We start from the raw sequence: 15,141 nt of genomic DNA, 5'->3' as shown, positions 1-15,141 counted from the left end.
AACAAAGACTGTTGATCCAGGGAACATCAGATTGCCTCACGACATCAGGAAGGAGATTTTTTTCCCCAGTTGGAGGAAATTGAAGGCTTTATAAGTTTTTTTTTGCCTTCCTCTGGATCAATTCTGCATATATTGTTTTATCTGGAATATGCTGGTTTGTAGTATGTTTATTTATCTAGTGGTTGAATTTGATGGACTTGTGTCTTTTTTCAACCTGACTATGTAACTATGTACCATCTCTTCAGCACTATTGTTGCCTTAGAAATGGTAATTAGTAATATATAGATTAGGATCTCTTTAACTGTCCTTTTTAATTTTAAAAATTATCTAGGCAATACATAGGTATAATATATCCTATTAACCTGCACAAAAGCATAGTTTGAATTGTAAAGGGTTTGTGTGGAAAGTATTTCCATCCAAAATATTTTGCTTAGGTTTTGGATAGAACAGGAAGGAGACAGATTCTTCACCAGGTTTTTATTTCTGTCTATGTTCTTGTTGTTTTAACTTCCTGTCCCAGTAATATCTAGTTTCTTTTGATGAGGTCTTTCTGTGCTCCTTTTCTAGATTTTGCATATATATCTATGAGTAATTTAGTTACACTGGTCAGTGCTAATTATTACTTATATAGTATATATTGTAGAAGGCAGGAATGTTTGACTTTATTCTTTTTTTTAACAGAGAAAATCCTTGATAACCAGATTGAGACAGGTCTGCTGAAGCCAGAATTTAAGGAGAAGGTGACCTACACACTGCTCAGGAAACACAGACACCAGACCAAGAAGTCTAACCTGCGCTCCCTGGCTGACATAGGGAAAACTGTCTCCAGCGCAAGTAGGATGTTTACCAACCCTGATAATGGTAATGAAAGGGCTGGTCTCTACTGTTGCCTATCCTTGTTTACTTCCCATCACCATTTCTTGACTCACTAACATCATCTAGAGGGTAAAGAGCATTTCAATTAGTCATCACATAGTTAGTTAGCATCAGTTATCATTGTTTTACATAATATACTCAAAACACTTCCACTATGTTACATCTAAGCTTTGTTTTAAAAATTCTGATACTGTCCCTTAAGTACTTAAAAAGGCACAGTAACAACTTCTAACATAAGGATACAAACAATATCTATTATGACTGTTTTCTGTCTTATGTCTATTTATATCTCATGCATGCACTACTATAAAATGTAGTGACTTCAAATGGTCTCCAGCATAGGCCATTATTGATTGCAATTATCGATAAACGACAAGAACAATGCATTTAGTAAGAAAATTGGCACCCTCTTATTGTCTGTAATAAGGACAAGCAGATCTCCTAATGCTAATCTTTTATAATGAGATATGAGTACATATATACAAACTAAGGCAGAAATTGAACAGCAACAGTAAAAATATCAAATGCAATCTGAGATTCTCTATAAAATCAACAGTCTTTATTCATAGCTCATTCTTAGTGCTGCTAGATAGAAAAACAATTTCCCTGGCAGTAATGGTCATTTCATATGTACAACTGCAAAGTGAGACAGAAGAATAATAAAGTTAGTAACAAAGGGTAAATAGGACTTCTGTGCTTCAATTTTCATCGTCTAAGTATTCTGACATTCATATTTGTTTACTTTCAATATTAATAGTTTCATTCTCACCCCATAATGTCTTATGAACATCAGTTTTTCTAATATTTTACAATCTTGTAATGTGATTTATACAGGAGGGAGAGAGGAGGGCTTGATGAAAAACTCATTCCTCTCAGGTGAATAGCATGGCACTTAGCTCTTCTGATTTGTGTGTTATCACAGAACAGGGATAGGCAACCCCCATCCTGTTTTTGTTGCATCTGCGTCATTTTGTTTTGCTAAAAATAAGTTAGAGTAAGTTGTACTGTAAGTACTTATAGGCTCTCGGTTGCCTATGCCTATGTGCTTAAATCACTTTCATGCTGCTGTGCAGTGGACACATTAACAGTGATTCATTGTTCTGAGTGTGTGTTATATCATCATTATATATATATATATATATATATATATATACTGTGTGTACTGTATTTATTGGTGCATATTTGTTCAAAATAATCATGTTTGCATTTGTTTGGCTGGATATAACTGGAATAAGTTGCACTAGTGTGTGTAATGCGCCTGGGCACACAAACCACAACCAACTCCAGATATCCTTGAATCAGGTTTATTCAAAACAGCACAGCACAGCAAGGGTTAATTTCAATCAAGCAAGGTACAGAAGGATAAGGCAAATGCAGGTCAGTAACAATCCGAGGTCAGGGCAGGCAGCAGGCAGAATGGTCAATAACAATCCGAGGTCAGGGCTGGCAGAGTTCAATCAGAGTTAGTTTCAGACCAGGTCACTGAGGAGATGACAAGCAGATAAGGTTTAACATACACAAAGACACACCCAAGCACACTGTGGTAACAGAGGCTATAGCGGGCAATGGTGTAATGGACAGGCTCTCCTTAAATGGCCAGGATGACCAATCACCTTGCGCCACCTGGCACTGTCTGATAGGAGACTGAGTAAATCCTCTGCAGCTGATTGGCCGCAGGGAATTCAAACTAACTCTGTCCCGCCCTAGGGCGAGGCAGCCGAGTGCCACGCCCTCGGGGGTACAAGAGGGACGCATGGTGACACGCGCACCTCTTCCCACAGTACTCCTAGGACGTGCACTACTTTGCACTTGCAAAGGAGTGCTGGGAGCAGGAACCACATCCAAAGGGATGCAAGGGCTGCTGCCTGGCTGAACAGTACTTTGGCCAGGGCGGATCCCTCCGCCTGTAGAGACAGACAAGCTGCGAGCAGGGCAGCAGCCTCGGCCATGCTGCCTGCTACTGTGGCGTCCCCCTCTGTGGCTGGGAACCCCAGGGACACCGCGGGCTCGCAGGGCGGGTAAGTTCCTTACAGTGTGTTGTGTTGGTGATTAATCTTGCTTTGGTTATAAATTCTGAGTAACATAACATGCCTTTGGCTTGTGTCATGGCAGCATGGTATTTTTTTGACTGATTATTTGACCCTTTATTAGTATTTAGACAGTTTTTTTCTTTATTAAACACTCTTCTTTTTAAAAGATATAATTTTTTAATATATACTTTACATGCTAACAGCTCTGTTTTGAGCTGTACCTTATCTCAATGTCACCCATTCATTTAATTTATTATTTGATTGGCTCACCAGTGCACATTGACCAAGTAAGTGAGTTCTCCAACATAAATCAGTTTCAGAAAGGTTTACACACACTGGGAAAACAATTGTAGTCAATTTATGATAAGAATTGTGTAGGTCCCTTTTAGGTTGGATAAAGTGATTGGGTTGTGCCTTTTAAACATAATTATTTGTATTTTTATCTCTAACAGAAATATGCACACACAAGCCAGGGATACTTACGCTAGATAGAAATTGCCAATATTATATATTTTGCTTGGAATTTTTAGGGCGATAAGGAGAACTTACAAACTTCATGCATATACTAACTTTGGAGTAATTTATTCCCATTGACCTTTCGCCTCTCTCCTCATACTCCTCTCCTCTCTCTTCCCCACAATTCCATCTTTTTTTCTCCCCTTTCTTTTCCTCTCTCCAATAAGCCCCCCCCCCCCCTTTCCCCTCTTCTCTCATTTATTCTCTCCTCTCTCCACTTTTCCACTGTATTTCCTTTTTCCTCTCATTTCTTTCCTTTTCACTCTCTCCTTTAGTTCACATTTTATTTCTTGCCTCTCTCTCCTTCTCTTTTTCAGTTCTTTCTCTTCATTTTTCTTTCCCCTGTTTTCCTTATCTACCTTTTTTTTTTCCTAATTTATCTCACTCCGTTTCCCCTTCGCAAACTTCCTTCTCTCCTCCACCCTTTTTTTCCCTCACTTCTCTCTCAGGCATCACTTTCTTCTTTTTGCATTTGCCCCTCTTTACCTGCCTTATCTCTCTCTCTCTCTCTCTCTCTCTCTCTATATATATATATATATATATATATGTATATATATCACCCCTCACATTTTCGGTTGTTCCCTCTTTCCCCTCTCTCATGTGTCTCCTCTTTGTTCTTGCTCTCCTTACACTGTTTTCCCCTCTCTTTCTTCTTTCTCTTTTCAATTCCTCCCCATTTCTCATTTACACTCTCTCTTCTGCGTTTCCTTTTAATCCTCCTTCCCCTTTCTTTTTTTGCTTTTTTTTCCCCCCTCTCTTTTTGAGAACATTGTATAAATAGGACCAGCAAGTAGTTGAAAGCACAGGTTGTCCAATATTATTGACCAGTAACACAATGCAAAATAGGCCCTAACATGTGGCTGAAGTATTTATGTTGCTATTTTCTGCTGTCCTGTTTTATAGCTTTAGATATTTTCTCTCCTTTATTCTCACTTTTATTTTGCTTTCCTTCTGCTCCTCCTGCTGGTACTCTCCTCTGCTTTCTGCTTTTGGTACTAGCACGCAGTCCTCTAGAGAACTCTGTGCCCTGCCTGGCAACCCGCATGTCGGATGATGATCTCCGAGTGCGGCGAAGCCCCAGCATGGGATGGCTCAGTAAGTTGGGAATGATCATGTATTGTCTTGAATGTGTTAGAAAAGAAACATAGACGTTCAGTAGGCAATACATTTTTTTTGCAGTATCATATTGATCTTATTGTAATGTGTCCCTTAATTTATTATTAAATGTAATTGTAGCTTTATGTTATAAATTATTAGCTTGCATTATTATTATTATTCAATATCTGGTTGCAGCAAAAACAAAAAATAGGTAGCCATGTTACTTTTTACTAGGTTAATGTAAAAATAAACATGTATGACCAGCCAAATTTTTTTTTTCCTATAAAGCAGGGATTATAAACCTTATGAGGTTATTTTTTGCTACCTGCACCTTATCAGAGGATTTTCCTTTACCTTTTGTTCTAAAGGAAAATGAGAGTAAATAAAAATCACCACATTTACACATCCCAGTGAGTTTTCCCTTCAATAGATGTACCCATTGGTCCTGGTGATAATTGTATCTCTTGTCAAATAATTTGTGATGGTGGTAAGTTTTTTTCTTTTTGCCACCAGCCCTGATGAAGGGGTACTGATGAACCGTAAAATGTTTTGCAGTCGCATTTATTAAAAATAAAAACCTACTGGATTTTAAAAACATTTGTCCCACTCTTATCCTTGAAAAAACTTTATTCATGTTTCAGGGTCCAGACTTAGTTACAGAAGTGTTTGGAATTTATAAGAAGCCCTTAGGAACCATGAGTCACCTGTGGGTGGGAATGTAGTAATAAAGCTTTACCATGAATTAAAGTTTTATAAAATTCACTATAGTCCACCATCCAGCTGCTTGGTTATTATGTTGTTAAGTCAGTTTGTGCTGCTAAATGCTGACAACAAAGCTGTGATCCAACTGTTATGTGACTAAATAGAAATCTTAAAACCCATCATGCAATGAGCATGAATACCAAAAAGTGTCATTGTATGAGACAGAAGGCTTAGCTGTTTACTGATAATAGCACAATTGCAGTAATTATTATTTAAAGCAGTAACAGTGCAAATGTTACCTATTCTTATTATTTATACAGTGGGTGAGAGAGAGAACTCCTGTTGCTGTTTTCAGTTATTGTAAAATCTACCCATGTGCCATGTACTTGTTCCTGTTTTATTAATTTGCTGAAAAATAATTATATGGATGTACGCTGGTATTATTCCAAATAAGGGATGCTGACGGAGGCATTGCTGCAAGTCAAACCTGTGCACTTACTATGTTTAGATAAAATAGTTTCCCTGCAGGCTGATTCCATTGTGTGCATATATAATAGGTGGTAAATACTTAATGTGTTAAAGCACTTATGTGTTTCATGTACATCCCTCCTGCAAAGATATACAGTATATATAGATAAAAAAGCTTTAATTATATGAAGTATAATGCATTTCCAGCCCACATCATGTATTTTCTATCTAGCTTTTTACCTCTGAGCTATTATTTGCAGAAGGCCATGTTCTGTTATGTAATTTAGTCAATTTAATCCACAGTGCAGACCACCTACAAGAAGTATGGAACCTACAGAAATAAAGTTTAGTTTTTAACAGTATGTTTTTAATGATTTATGAAAAATGGCAGCTAATGCAGACAGTACCTATCTGAACATAGGCTAGATTCCTCAACTTGGATAAGCCCCCACAATTAAATTTTATGAGTGGAGGTTTGTATTATTTAGCACTCCAATTGACTCATTAGACACATGGTACAGAGGTTAGTCTTTTGGCCTCTAAATTTTGCAGCAACATTCACTGTATCTTTAGTTTAAAGTACTCAGAAAATAATGCCTTCTGATTTTAAGGCTATGGTCAAACAGATAGTCGAAGTATGTGGTACCATAGAGGTTTCGTGAACACGAGAGCACCCCAACACTTGTAATTAAAAACTCAATGCAATTCAAGCATTTGATAAATCCCAGAAACACCTGTAAAAACTACCTGGCAGTTGTTTCCAGCTGCCTAACAGTTTCAAATTAGATGCTCTACCATCTAAACCTAATGGTCTTAGTATATTGGTATTTTCTTATATTCTAAATTCATTTTGAATATTTTACTTATATATTGCTGGGGAAAGGAAGGTGTTGGCAACTACTTGTAAATTGCCAGGTACATTACTGTATACAAAATTGTGCTTTAATTATATGAGACAGGATTACAGAGGATTGCATAAAATTCAGTACTTTGTGTCTTATTCTTTTTAAAAAATTCCTTGAGAAATCGATTTAAATATTTCTGTATCTTTATAGGTAGTCCAACAACACCACACAGAAATCTGACATCCTCCAGTCTAAATGACATTTCAGACAAGCCTGACAAAGAACAAGTAAGTAAGGTGGCACATGTTTTGTTTGTCTTCGTTCAAAAGGTTCCTTGTATTTAAAGATAACTATTGTAAAAGCTACATTGTCTGCATAGTTTTAAAAAGTAGGTTTTTTTTAAGGGCATACTATTGCATATTCTTTGTTTGTTCATTATTTGTGTGGCTTGTTGCCTGTTATTCAGGTTCCAGTAAGTTGCTGCATTTTGCAAGTGGATTTATATGCCTAAACTAAAAAAAACAAAACAAAAAAGCTTTATCTTCTCAGTTGGCGTTCAGTGTAATGAATTTGGTTTGCATCTTGATGCAGTATTTTGCATGGTTGATGTGCATTGCAATATATTGCGAACGAAGAGGACAACTTAAGTCATAAACATAACATTTACTTAGGATCAGATTTTTATTTCAAGTAGGCTATTAAGTTAGGAGACATGAAAAAAAATAAATAAAAAGGGCGCACACAAACATAAGGGTCTCAGACAATTTTTTTTTTTCATCCAATTACTAAAACCTGTGCATCTTGGACGAAAATTGTGAGAATCGTGTCCAAATTCTAGGTGTGAACATGAAAGATTGTTTCATAACTCTGTTTTCTCAGAACCACCAGAGGACACATTTCTAAGACGGCCAGGCAGTTGTTAGCTGTATCTATGAATCGTAGTTTAAAAAAGGCTCATTCACTAATCATTAAACTTTTTAGAATTTTGGGAAAATAACTTAAATATATGCTCTGGTTTTGGCTCCTTAGGACTGAATGTAAGGAGGCTTGCAGGTTTTTTTCTATAGCAAATGTGAGTAAAAATGGTAGAGGAGTCAAAACAGAATAGGTGACATCTCTGACATCTCTGTGTTTGTATATAGGTGTCTGAGAATCAGGGATTCATCTTTATATTTGCAATGAAAAACTCAATAAATATTTAGTATAATAACAAATTCCATACGGTACATGTTTACTTGTGCTCAGTGTTGTCTATGTTGTTTTGAGGAGTCTGAACATGCTGAGTATAATGGAGCAAAGGTTTCATTAGGTTTTGCTGATTTTTACAGGCCATAGGTGTGATTAGAGGTGAAATGATTTCACCTTCAGAGATGGAGGCAGCTGCTGAAGGACTGCTTTCTATAATCCGATTATGTAGGCTAAGCAGCATGGCTTGCTTCTATAGCACAGTAAAAAAGCTAGTACAGTCATGCTGATCATTGTGTACTGGGATAGAGGGAAAAGCAAGGGGATTTTGTTTCCAGTGAAGTTTGCAGGCAGAGGCACTTTAGTGCTTTATGTATAAACATAATAGAACATAAAAAGCACAGTTATACATTGGAAATAGTAAAAATAGTAACAACGGTAAAATCAACACCATTTTTAAGATACTGTCTACAAGATGATCTGGCTATTGTAGTATTTCTATATTACTAGTTATGGACAAAACTGGTCACTGTGGCTTTGTGTCAGCAGGTGTGTTGTACAGCAAGATAGTGTCTTCATGGCTGCTTAGTGACCTTGCAATACTAGAATCTTGGGTTCTGTTCCCACTAGAGACGATATCCAGATGATGTTTATATGTGCAACTGTTCCTTCTCACAGTCCAAAATATGCTACTGGGTTAGGGCTTCCACCAATACTGGACAGGAAGGATATCACTGTGACCACATTAGGAACATTAAACTGTTAAATACTTCTCTGGCGGAAATTTACATCAAAATGCCAAGTAGGCCTTTACATGAAATAGATAAAGTGTAAAAATATCTGATTCCAAAAATACATGTATTTAATAAAGAATACCCGTCCTACAAACTTCAAATCTAAAACCTGGGGTGGCATTGTAGGTAAGAGAGATGGTGGTTGCTGAGAATTATTGTCAGTTGTGCGATAAAAAAGGCTGGGGTAAAGAAGAAGAAGAATATGCTTTGAGATGGATTTTCCTGGGTGAAGAACCAAGTTGATATAAAAAAACAGCAAAGGACAGTTTGAGGAGTAGTGGTGTATAAGGTCGGAAACACTGCATAGGTGAGAGGTGAGTTGTGGAGTGTTTTAAAGGAAAAGTACATCTTCTTTCATTTATTCCTAACTTGGTTTAAAGTAATTGAAGAAATTGATAGACAGGATTCAAAAGAGGGGCATTTAAATCTTTCAGGAGAGTTCATGAAAACAGTTCAGGTGACGACAGTATAGTTAGTGTAATACTACAATAATGCTGCTGTAATACACCGCAAGCATGACAGTTTTGCAGTAGACAGTACAAGAGCTTATGGGGTCTGGATTTTGGTGGATTCCTAAATGAAAACCCAGTGTTTTCTGTGAGCAGAATATTTAACGAATATAAAAAATAATAAACATAATGATATTTTTATTATGAAGCTTCCTTCTATCCTATTTTGCATGTGATTTTTTTTTCAGTATGCCATCTGTAAAAGGTAGATATCCGAAAAACTTTAGGCAGAACTTTAGGCAGAAATTTATTGTGTTAACTGAGCATATACATCAATGCTGAATAAATTAGAAGTATGTTTTTCATGTTAAATATAGTAAATTCCTTACATTTGAACCTCCCCAAATTCCTTCGCCTCTGTATATTACAGTAATTCTTTGGCACAGTCTAATAGAGTTTCCCTACAGATGATATTACTATAATCCTCTACTTTACTTTTATTAACCTGCTGGCAGTGGAAGTTATTTTTCCACTTAGCAGCCAAGCAGGTACAGAGGCAGCAAGTAGTCTGAGAGATGGAGAACACTTAATACAGAATAAGAAAAACTAGAACTGCTTTCTTACTAAAACAAGTGAAATGTAATGGCTGTTGTTCAAATTAACCCTGACACTTGGGGTTGTCGTTTTAATATGTTTACACATTTTCTAATTGAATCCAGTGTGATGGGTAAAAAAAACTTATTTTAGAAATGAGAAGTCTTAGCACACTTTACAACCGTGTGTTTTGGAATATCCATGGCTTTGATCTGAGGCCTGAAGGAATTTTATCATTACCATTTGGTATAAATAGCTGTTTAATATCAGATGGTGTCACTCCTTTCTATAAACCATCAGTTTTGGAAGTACATTCGGCCAGAGGGGCACAAAAGTATGATTTTCATGGCTCTGCCTGCTATTCTACACTAGTTTTTGGATCTGTGATAAAACTGAGAGACGTAAATGCCTAACATTTCAGGAAGACTCCAAAGACATGTTTTTATCACTACTATTGCAATTACAGTAAAGGACGGTTTTTTTGTATGTTATAAAAAGCTACTCAGTCAGTTTTGTTCATTTATATTTTTTAATTTATATTTCAGAGTTTAAAAGAATTATATTACTAGGGGTCAGAATTTCTTGCCGCAGTAGGCAGTACCATTTCCTACCTGTACAACAATCCTTTTAATGTATTCATCTACGTCTACATTTAAAGAGGCAGCTGAACCTAGCTGTACATTTTGTGATTTTTTAAAAAGATGCAGCCTTAAGAAGGAACACACATTTGCAAAGTTAAATAATAAATACTCAGTCAACTTCTTTCAGCCTATCTTTACTACTTTCCAGATGACATTTTAGTAAATTGATAGAGATTATGCCAAATCACTGTCCAATAAGGCTATTCCTGCACAGATCTTTGCACCACCAATTTAGTTACTCTCTCCTAGACTTCCTGCAACATAGTTATCTATTCACTTCTGGGTATAATGTCACTGGCTTTTCCAATTTCGTTATTGGGAACAGTGTAAAATTGCTCTCTACAGAGACACATAATAATATTTATTTTTAGTTTAGCACAACAAAATTGTTACTGCTGCATTTTATTATTTATTTAAATTGGAAAATGTACTTGCTTGAAGTTATCTCCACTAGAATTCTCAGTAGCACTGCTTATACAAGAATATAGTGGTCCTGTCAGGTTACAAAATATTCAAGATTGAAGGTTCCTGCAATAGAATAGCTTTTATACTTGTCTCTCCAGCGATCAGTGTCTCCTACTTTCCATCTGTTACAGGGCTGTATTATACTTTTTTGATACCTGCCAGGTTTATTTTAGTTATATTGTTCCCCAAATCCAATGCTATTTTAATAATGTAGAAAACACAACTGGGGAATCCAGCTGGAAAGAGTGACAACTGAATTAATAAAGGGCCTTGTGAAAGGAGACAGAGACAGAAATTACTGAAGGAAACGCTTGCCTTTGGAGTCTTTGAGATATAGGAAGGTGGCAGGCATTTATCCCACAAAGCCTTCCTATTGCTAAATGTTTGTTTTAGGTTAATCAAAATCTCAGAAATAACCTTACTCGATATCTGGCATTTATTTAAATGTATAGTAGTTTAAGTCCATAGGGTAGCTTGAGTTCAAATTTTGCTATTTCAGTTTTTATCAAGACTACGCCAATCTACACTGATATGATGTCTACTTGGAAACAACTACTTTAGGAGCATGATCCTGTATTCAAAGCTAGACTCCATCCTTGCCTTGTTAAACAGGCTACTATTCTGTACTGAATTTGTTTTCATTGAACACATGTCTTACAATAGGCATAGGAAGCTGCAGCAACGTCAGATAGTCTCATTTCTCTAGCATTATGTGTCCCTTTTATTGGTCATTTTTACCACTTCTTGTCTGCCCCTTTTCATTTGTAAACAAATAAATTTAAACTTTAAATTGTATTCTGTCTATTTTATCACTAAGTATTAGAATTAATGTTTGACATTTTGTAGGCCTACAAAACTCAGCAAAAGCAGGTGAGAATATATGCATGGTACGACTGCTGCCAATGCATGACTCCTGCATGATGTATACCATAAACACAAAATGTTTTTATGTTTTTGTTTTGTGTGCATGTACATTTCTAATGACGTAAACAGGAACACTAACAATGTATTGCCTTCTCCTTTTTGTGGAGTTACAGCATTACAAATGATATATACTTACCTACTTATGAGAGGTAAAAAGGCCCTGGTCTTCAACAATCTCCACATCCCTAGAAATCAAACTGTGGCATGATTTTGCTAGGTTTGTATAGTTTTATTTGTATCCTGCCCACACTGGAGCATGTACACAAATTCCCTTCACATATGAAAAGATGCATCTCACCTGCATTGCGGTCATTTAACTTGCTATTCTCCTTCTCATTCATATATATTCTATCAGGCAAAGTTCGTATTAGTAGCACATTGTTGATGTACAGTTGGGTTGGCTCTGAGTACTTTATTTTGCTTTTTTTTGGAAATTTCCTTAAGAGCTGTGAAAGGCACCTAAAAAAACTTTTAAAGTATTGTTAAAAGGTACTGGTTTATTGGCTTTGGAATACTTTTGATTTGCTATATGCTTACTGAGTTATTATTCATTTCTAAATGAATAAAATATTTAAAAAAAAGATTTTCAACAAATGATTGCGCTTCAAGAAAAATTTGATGACAAGCCCTGTCACAATGATTATCACCAGAACAGAAAGTGAAGGTATTACTCTCCTTCTGAATACCAACAGTATCAGAAAGTAAAAATGTACAAACCATGTTTTTAATTGTTATCAGTGTGTCTATCAGATGCATTTAAGGAGATGCTGGAGAATGGTTTCAAACAATTAAATGTATAGTAAAATCATAAACATTGTGATATTAATATATTTAAATTGTATGTATAGCCAAACCCTTTTTGGACAGTTTAGTTTATTTCCTGCTGGCTGTGTCCTGTTTTTGTCCTGTGGAATAATTATCCCTATTAGAAGAATCAGCCTCCTGTTTTCCTGTTGCAATGACAACTCCAAGTTTTGAATGCTCCCTCACTCACACAGACAGATATGATGGGGGAATCTCCCATCAGAACATGGACAAAAAACACAATGTTTTGGCTATACATATAAATACATTAACATATGTACCAGGTTTTCTTCCATTTGCATGCTGTGCCAATTGCATTCATACAAAAATATTTAGCAAAATGTAAATAGCCGTGCAAATTATGTATTCTATGTATTTAAAAAGATGTCCAGACAGATATATGATGCACATTTCTATAGACTTTGTAACCTGAATTTTTCTGTTCAGATGTATTAGAATAATTTTCAATATCTTTTAGCTTAAAAACAAATTTATGAAAAAATTGCCAAGAGATGCTGAAGCTTCAAATGTACTTGTTGGAGAGGTCGACTTCTTAGAGAATCCCTTCATTGCTTTTGTCCGACTAAAGGATGCAGTGATGTTTGGTGCCCTCACAGAAGTTCCTGTACCCACACGGTAAGACATGGTTTATTTCCCCCTGCTATGATAAGGAAAAGAACTTATTATACAGGTTTACACTAGATATAGAACTTGAAGTTAGGCCAGCCATATCTTGGCAATAGTGGCTTCACCTTTGTAGGCCAGGGGTTTTGGAGTTTGTACAGAACTTTTGCACTTTTTTCAGAAGCTCCGAATATGCCAGTACAATTGACTCTTTTGAGGGTAAATCATACTCCTGAGTTGTCATATTTTGCTATGTGACACTTGTTTGTTTAGGTTTAGTGTCTTGCCATGTGAGAGAATTAAAATAACAACACTAGAAATTGCACCTTTAAATACAAGGCAGTATTCCCTAACCCAACCTTGGCTTGTCGAAGAATCAGGCCCACCCAAGACAGTTCAGACACTATATAGCTGTGGCCTGTGTTTAGCAGGTCTAGCCCTGGGGGCCATCAAGTGTCCACACACTGGTGTACCTCTCCATCTACTCAGTCATTTGATGAAAAGTTCCTTTTAATGCATTCACATCAGTCCATTTAAATTCAATGGATGTAATTGAGGTTATGGTTTACACATTCTTGTCATAGTCACTAAACCTGCAGGTCTCAGTGGATGATTGACACTAAGTACTTTTTCATGTATGTTGCCAAAAAAACAACCTCACAAGACTTGCCCACCAGAACCGATGCTTGGTATTGATTAAATTTTACTTTCAGTCATCAAATGTGGATTGGCTATGGCAGATTATGGTTGCTTTAAAAATATTTTTAGTTTATTGGCTGAATTGATGTTTTGCAGGTGCTGATGGTGCAGAACTATAGGCACAGTCATGAGTCGATACAATTTCAATCATCTGGTTCTTTGTTCCTGGTTGATAATCAGACTATTTTTAAACCACAATGTGTATGCCCACATACACATTGCACATAGCATGGTCAGTGTGTAATATCACAACTGTCATGTGCAGAGTAAGGGCTTGTATATATTAATCATGACATTGCCACCTGTCAGGCTTTTAGGAGCCATCTCATTTTGTATAAAGAACAAGATGTTTAAATGTGAGGGTAGCAGACTATCTGTGATGTTGCTGGTTCTTAGGGTTCCTAGCAAACTAATACTATATCTTAGTGTAGTCCATTACTTCACTTTTGGGTTTTGTTTATCTACAGTGTTTATCTAGGCATGAGGATAAGGTCAAGCAAGTAATATGTTTTTTCTAGGACTGTCATGAGTTAATGGGCATTTTCTTTTACTGTGAATTTTATCATTGCCTCCCTTTTTCTACAAGAATTTTCCCCAGGGTATGCAAAAAGTGTGTGCATTTTAAACACTGACAGATATAATCATTACAATAATAACAACAATAACTGAAATGCTATTATGAACAATGCTAATGGAAAGAGAGCTGTGTGTTTTCTTTTTTTTTTGTTCAGATTTTTTCCCTAAAATCCATTATCTGTTTGTTGATTTTAGCACCACGTTTTATCTGCACTTTACCAATTCACTTAAATTTACATTTGTAAGAAATGTAGAGCCATTTACAGTATCTGATTGTGCTGAAATCTGATATAGAAATCCCAGGAGAACAGTGCATTTAGTTGAAAGTCATAGTATTCTGCAAGAATCCATTTGTATAAACCAATAAATCAAAATATAATTTGTTGTTTTGAATACCCACTAATAGCTGTATAGCATTCTACCCATGTCATGTCTGGTATTGAGATGTCCATCTCTCTCAAAGACTGGAGAGGATAGAATGTATATATATATATATATATATATATATATATATATTGTGAACATGGTCAATACAGCAAACCTGGAATGCATTTCCAAAAAACTCTTTTGCTATTAGTTGGCAAGTGTTTACAATCCTGGGCCTGATCCGATCCAGGTTTGCACCAAAAGAAACACAGCACAATGTAAGGAAGGTCAAACACATCCTCTGAACTGTCATGTGGACAGAGTGCTTAGGTCAGTAGGATTTTTTTTTTATACAATGTCATTGTTTAACATGAGCCTTTGCACTGTTCATCATTCATTCACACAAACAGTCCTAGCAAAAGCAGGGCAGCAGCAAATTAAGTTAGTATGTACTGATAAATCTGATAACATTAACACAAGACCAA

At 36.1% G+C, this 15,141-nt stretch overlaps 1 protein-coding gene across 9 annotated transcripts in view; it reads left to right on the top strand.

Moving 5' to 3' along the window:
* SLC4A4 (solute carrier family 4 member 4) overlaps positions 1-15,141 on the top strand; it is a 138,804-nt gene that overhangs the window by 90,804 nt on the left and 32,859 nt on the right. For 5 of the 9 annotated variants that reach the window (XM_072405358.1, XM_072405363.1, XM_072405362.1 and 2 more), the window contains exons 6-10: positions 682-861; positions 1,711-1,752; positions 4,422-4,517; positions 6,746-6,822; positions 12,870-13,027. In XM_072405358.1, the coding sequence (XP_072261459.1) occupies positions 682-861; positions 1,711-1,752; positions 4,422-4,517; positions 6,746-6,822; positions 12,870-13,027 (553 nt within the window). The remainder of the gene's footprint in view (positions 1-681; positions 862-1,710; positions 1,753-4,421; positions 4,518-6,745; positions 6,823-12,869; positions 13,028-15,141) is intronic. The other 4 variants (XM_072405365.1, XM_072405366.1, XM_072405361.1 and 1 more) reach the window with 3 other exon arrangements.

This window comes from Pyxicephalus adspersus, chromosome 3, assembly GCF_032062135.1.
Source record: "Pyxicephalus adspersus chromosome 3, UCB_Pads_2.0, whole genome shotgun sequence".
NCBI lineage: Eukaryota > Metazoa > Chordata > Amphibia > Anura > Pyxicephalidae > Pyxicephalus > Pyxicephalus adspersus.
This window is presented reverse-complemented; position numbering and strand designations above follow the sequence as displayed.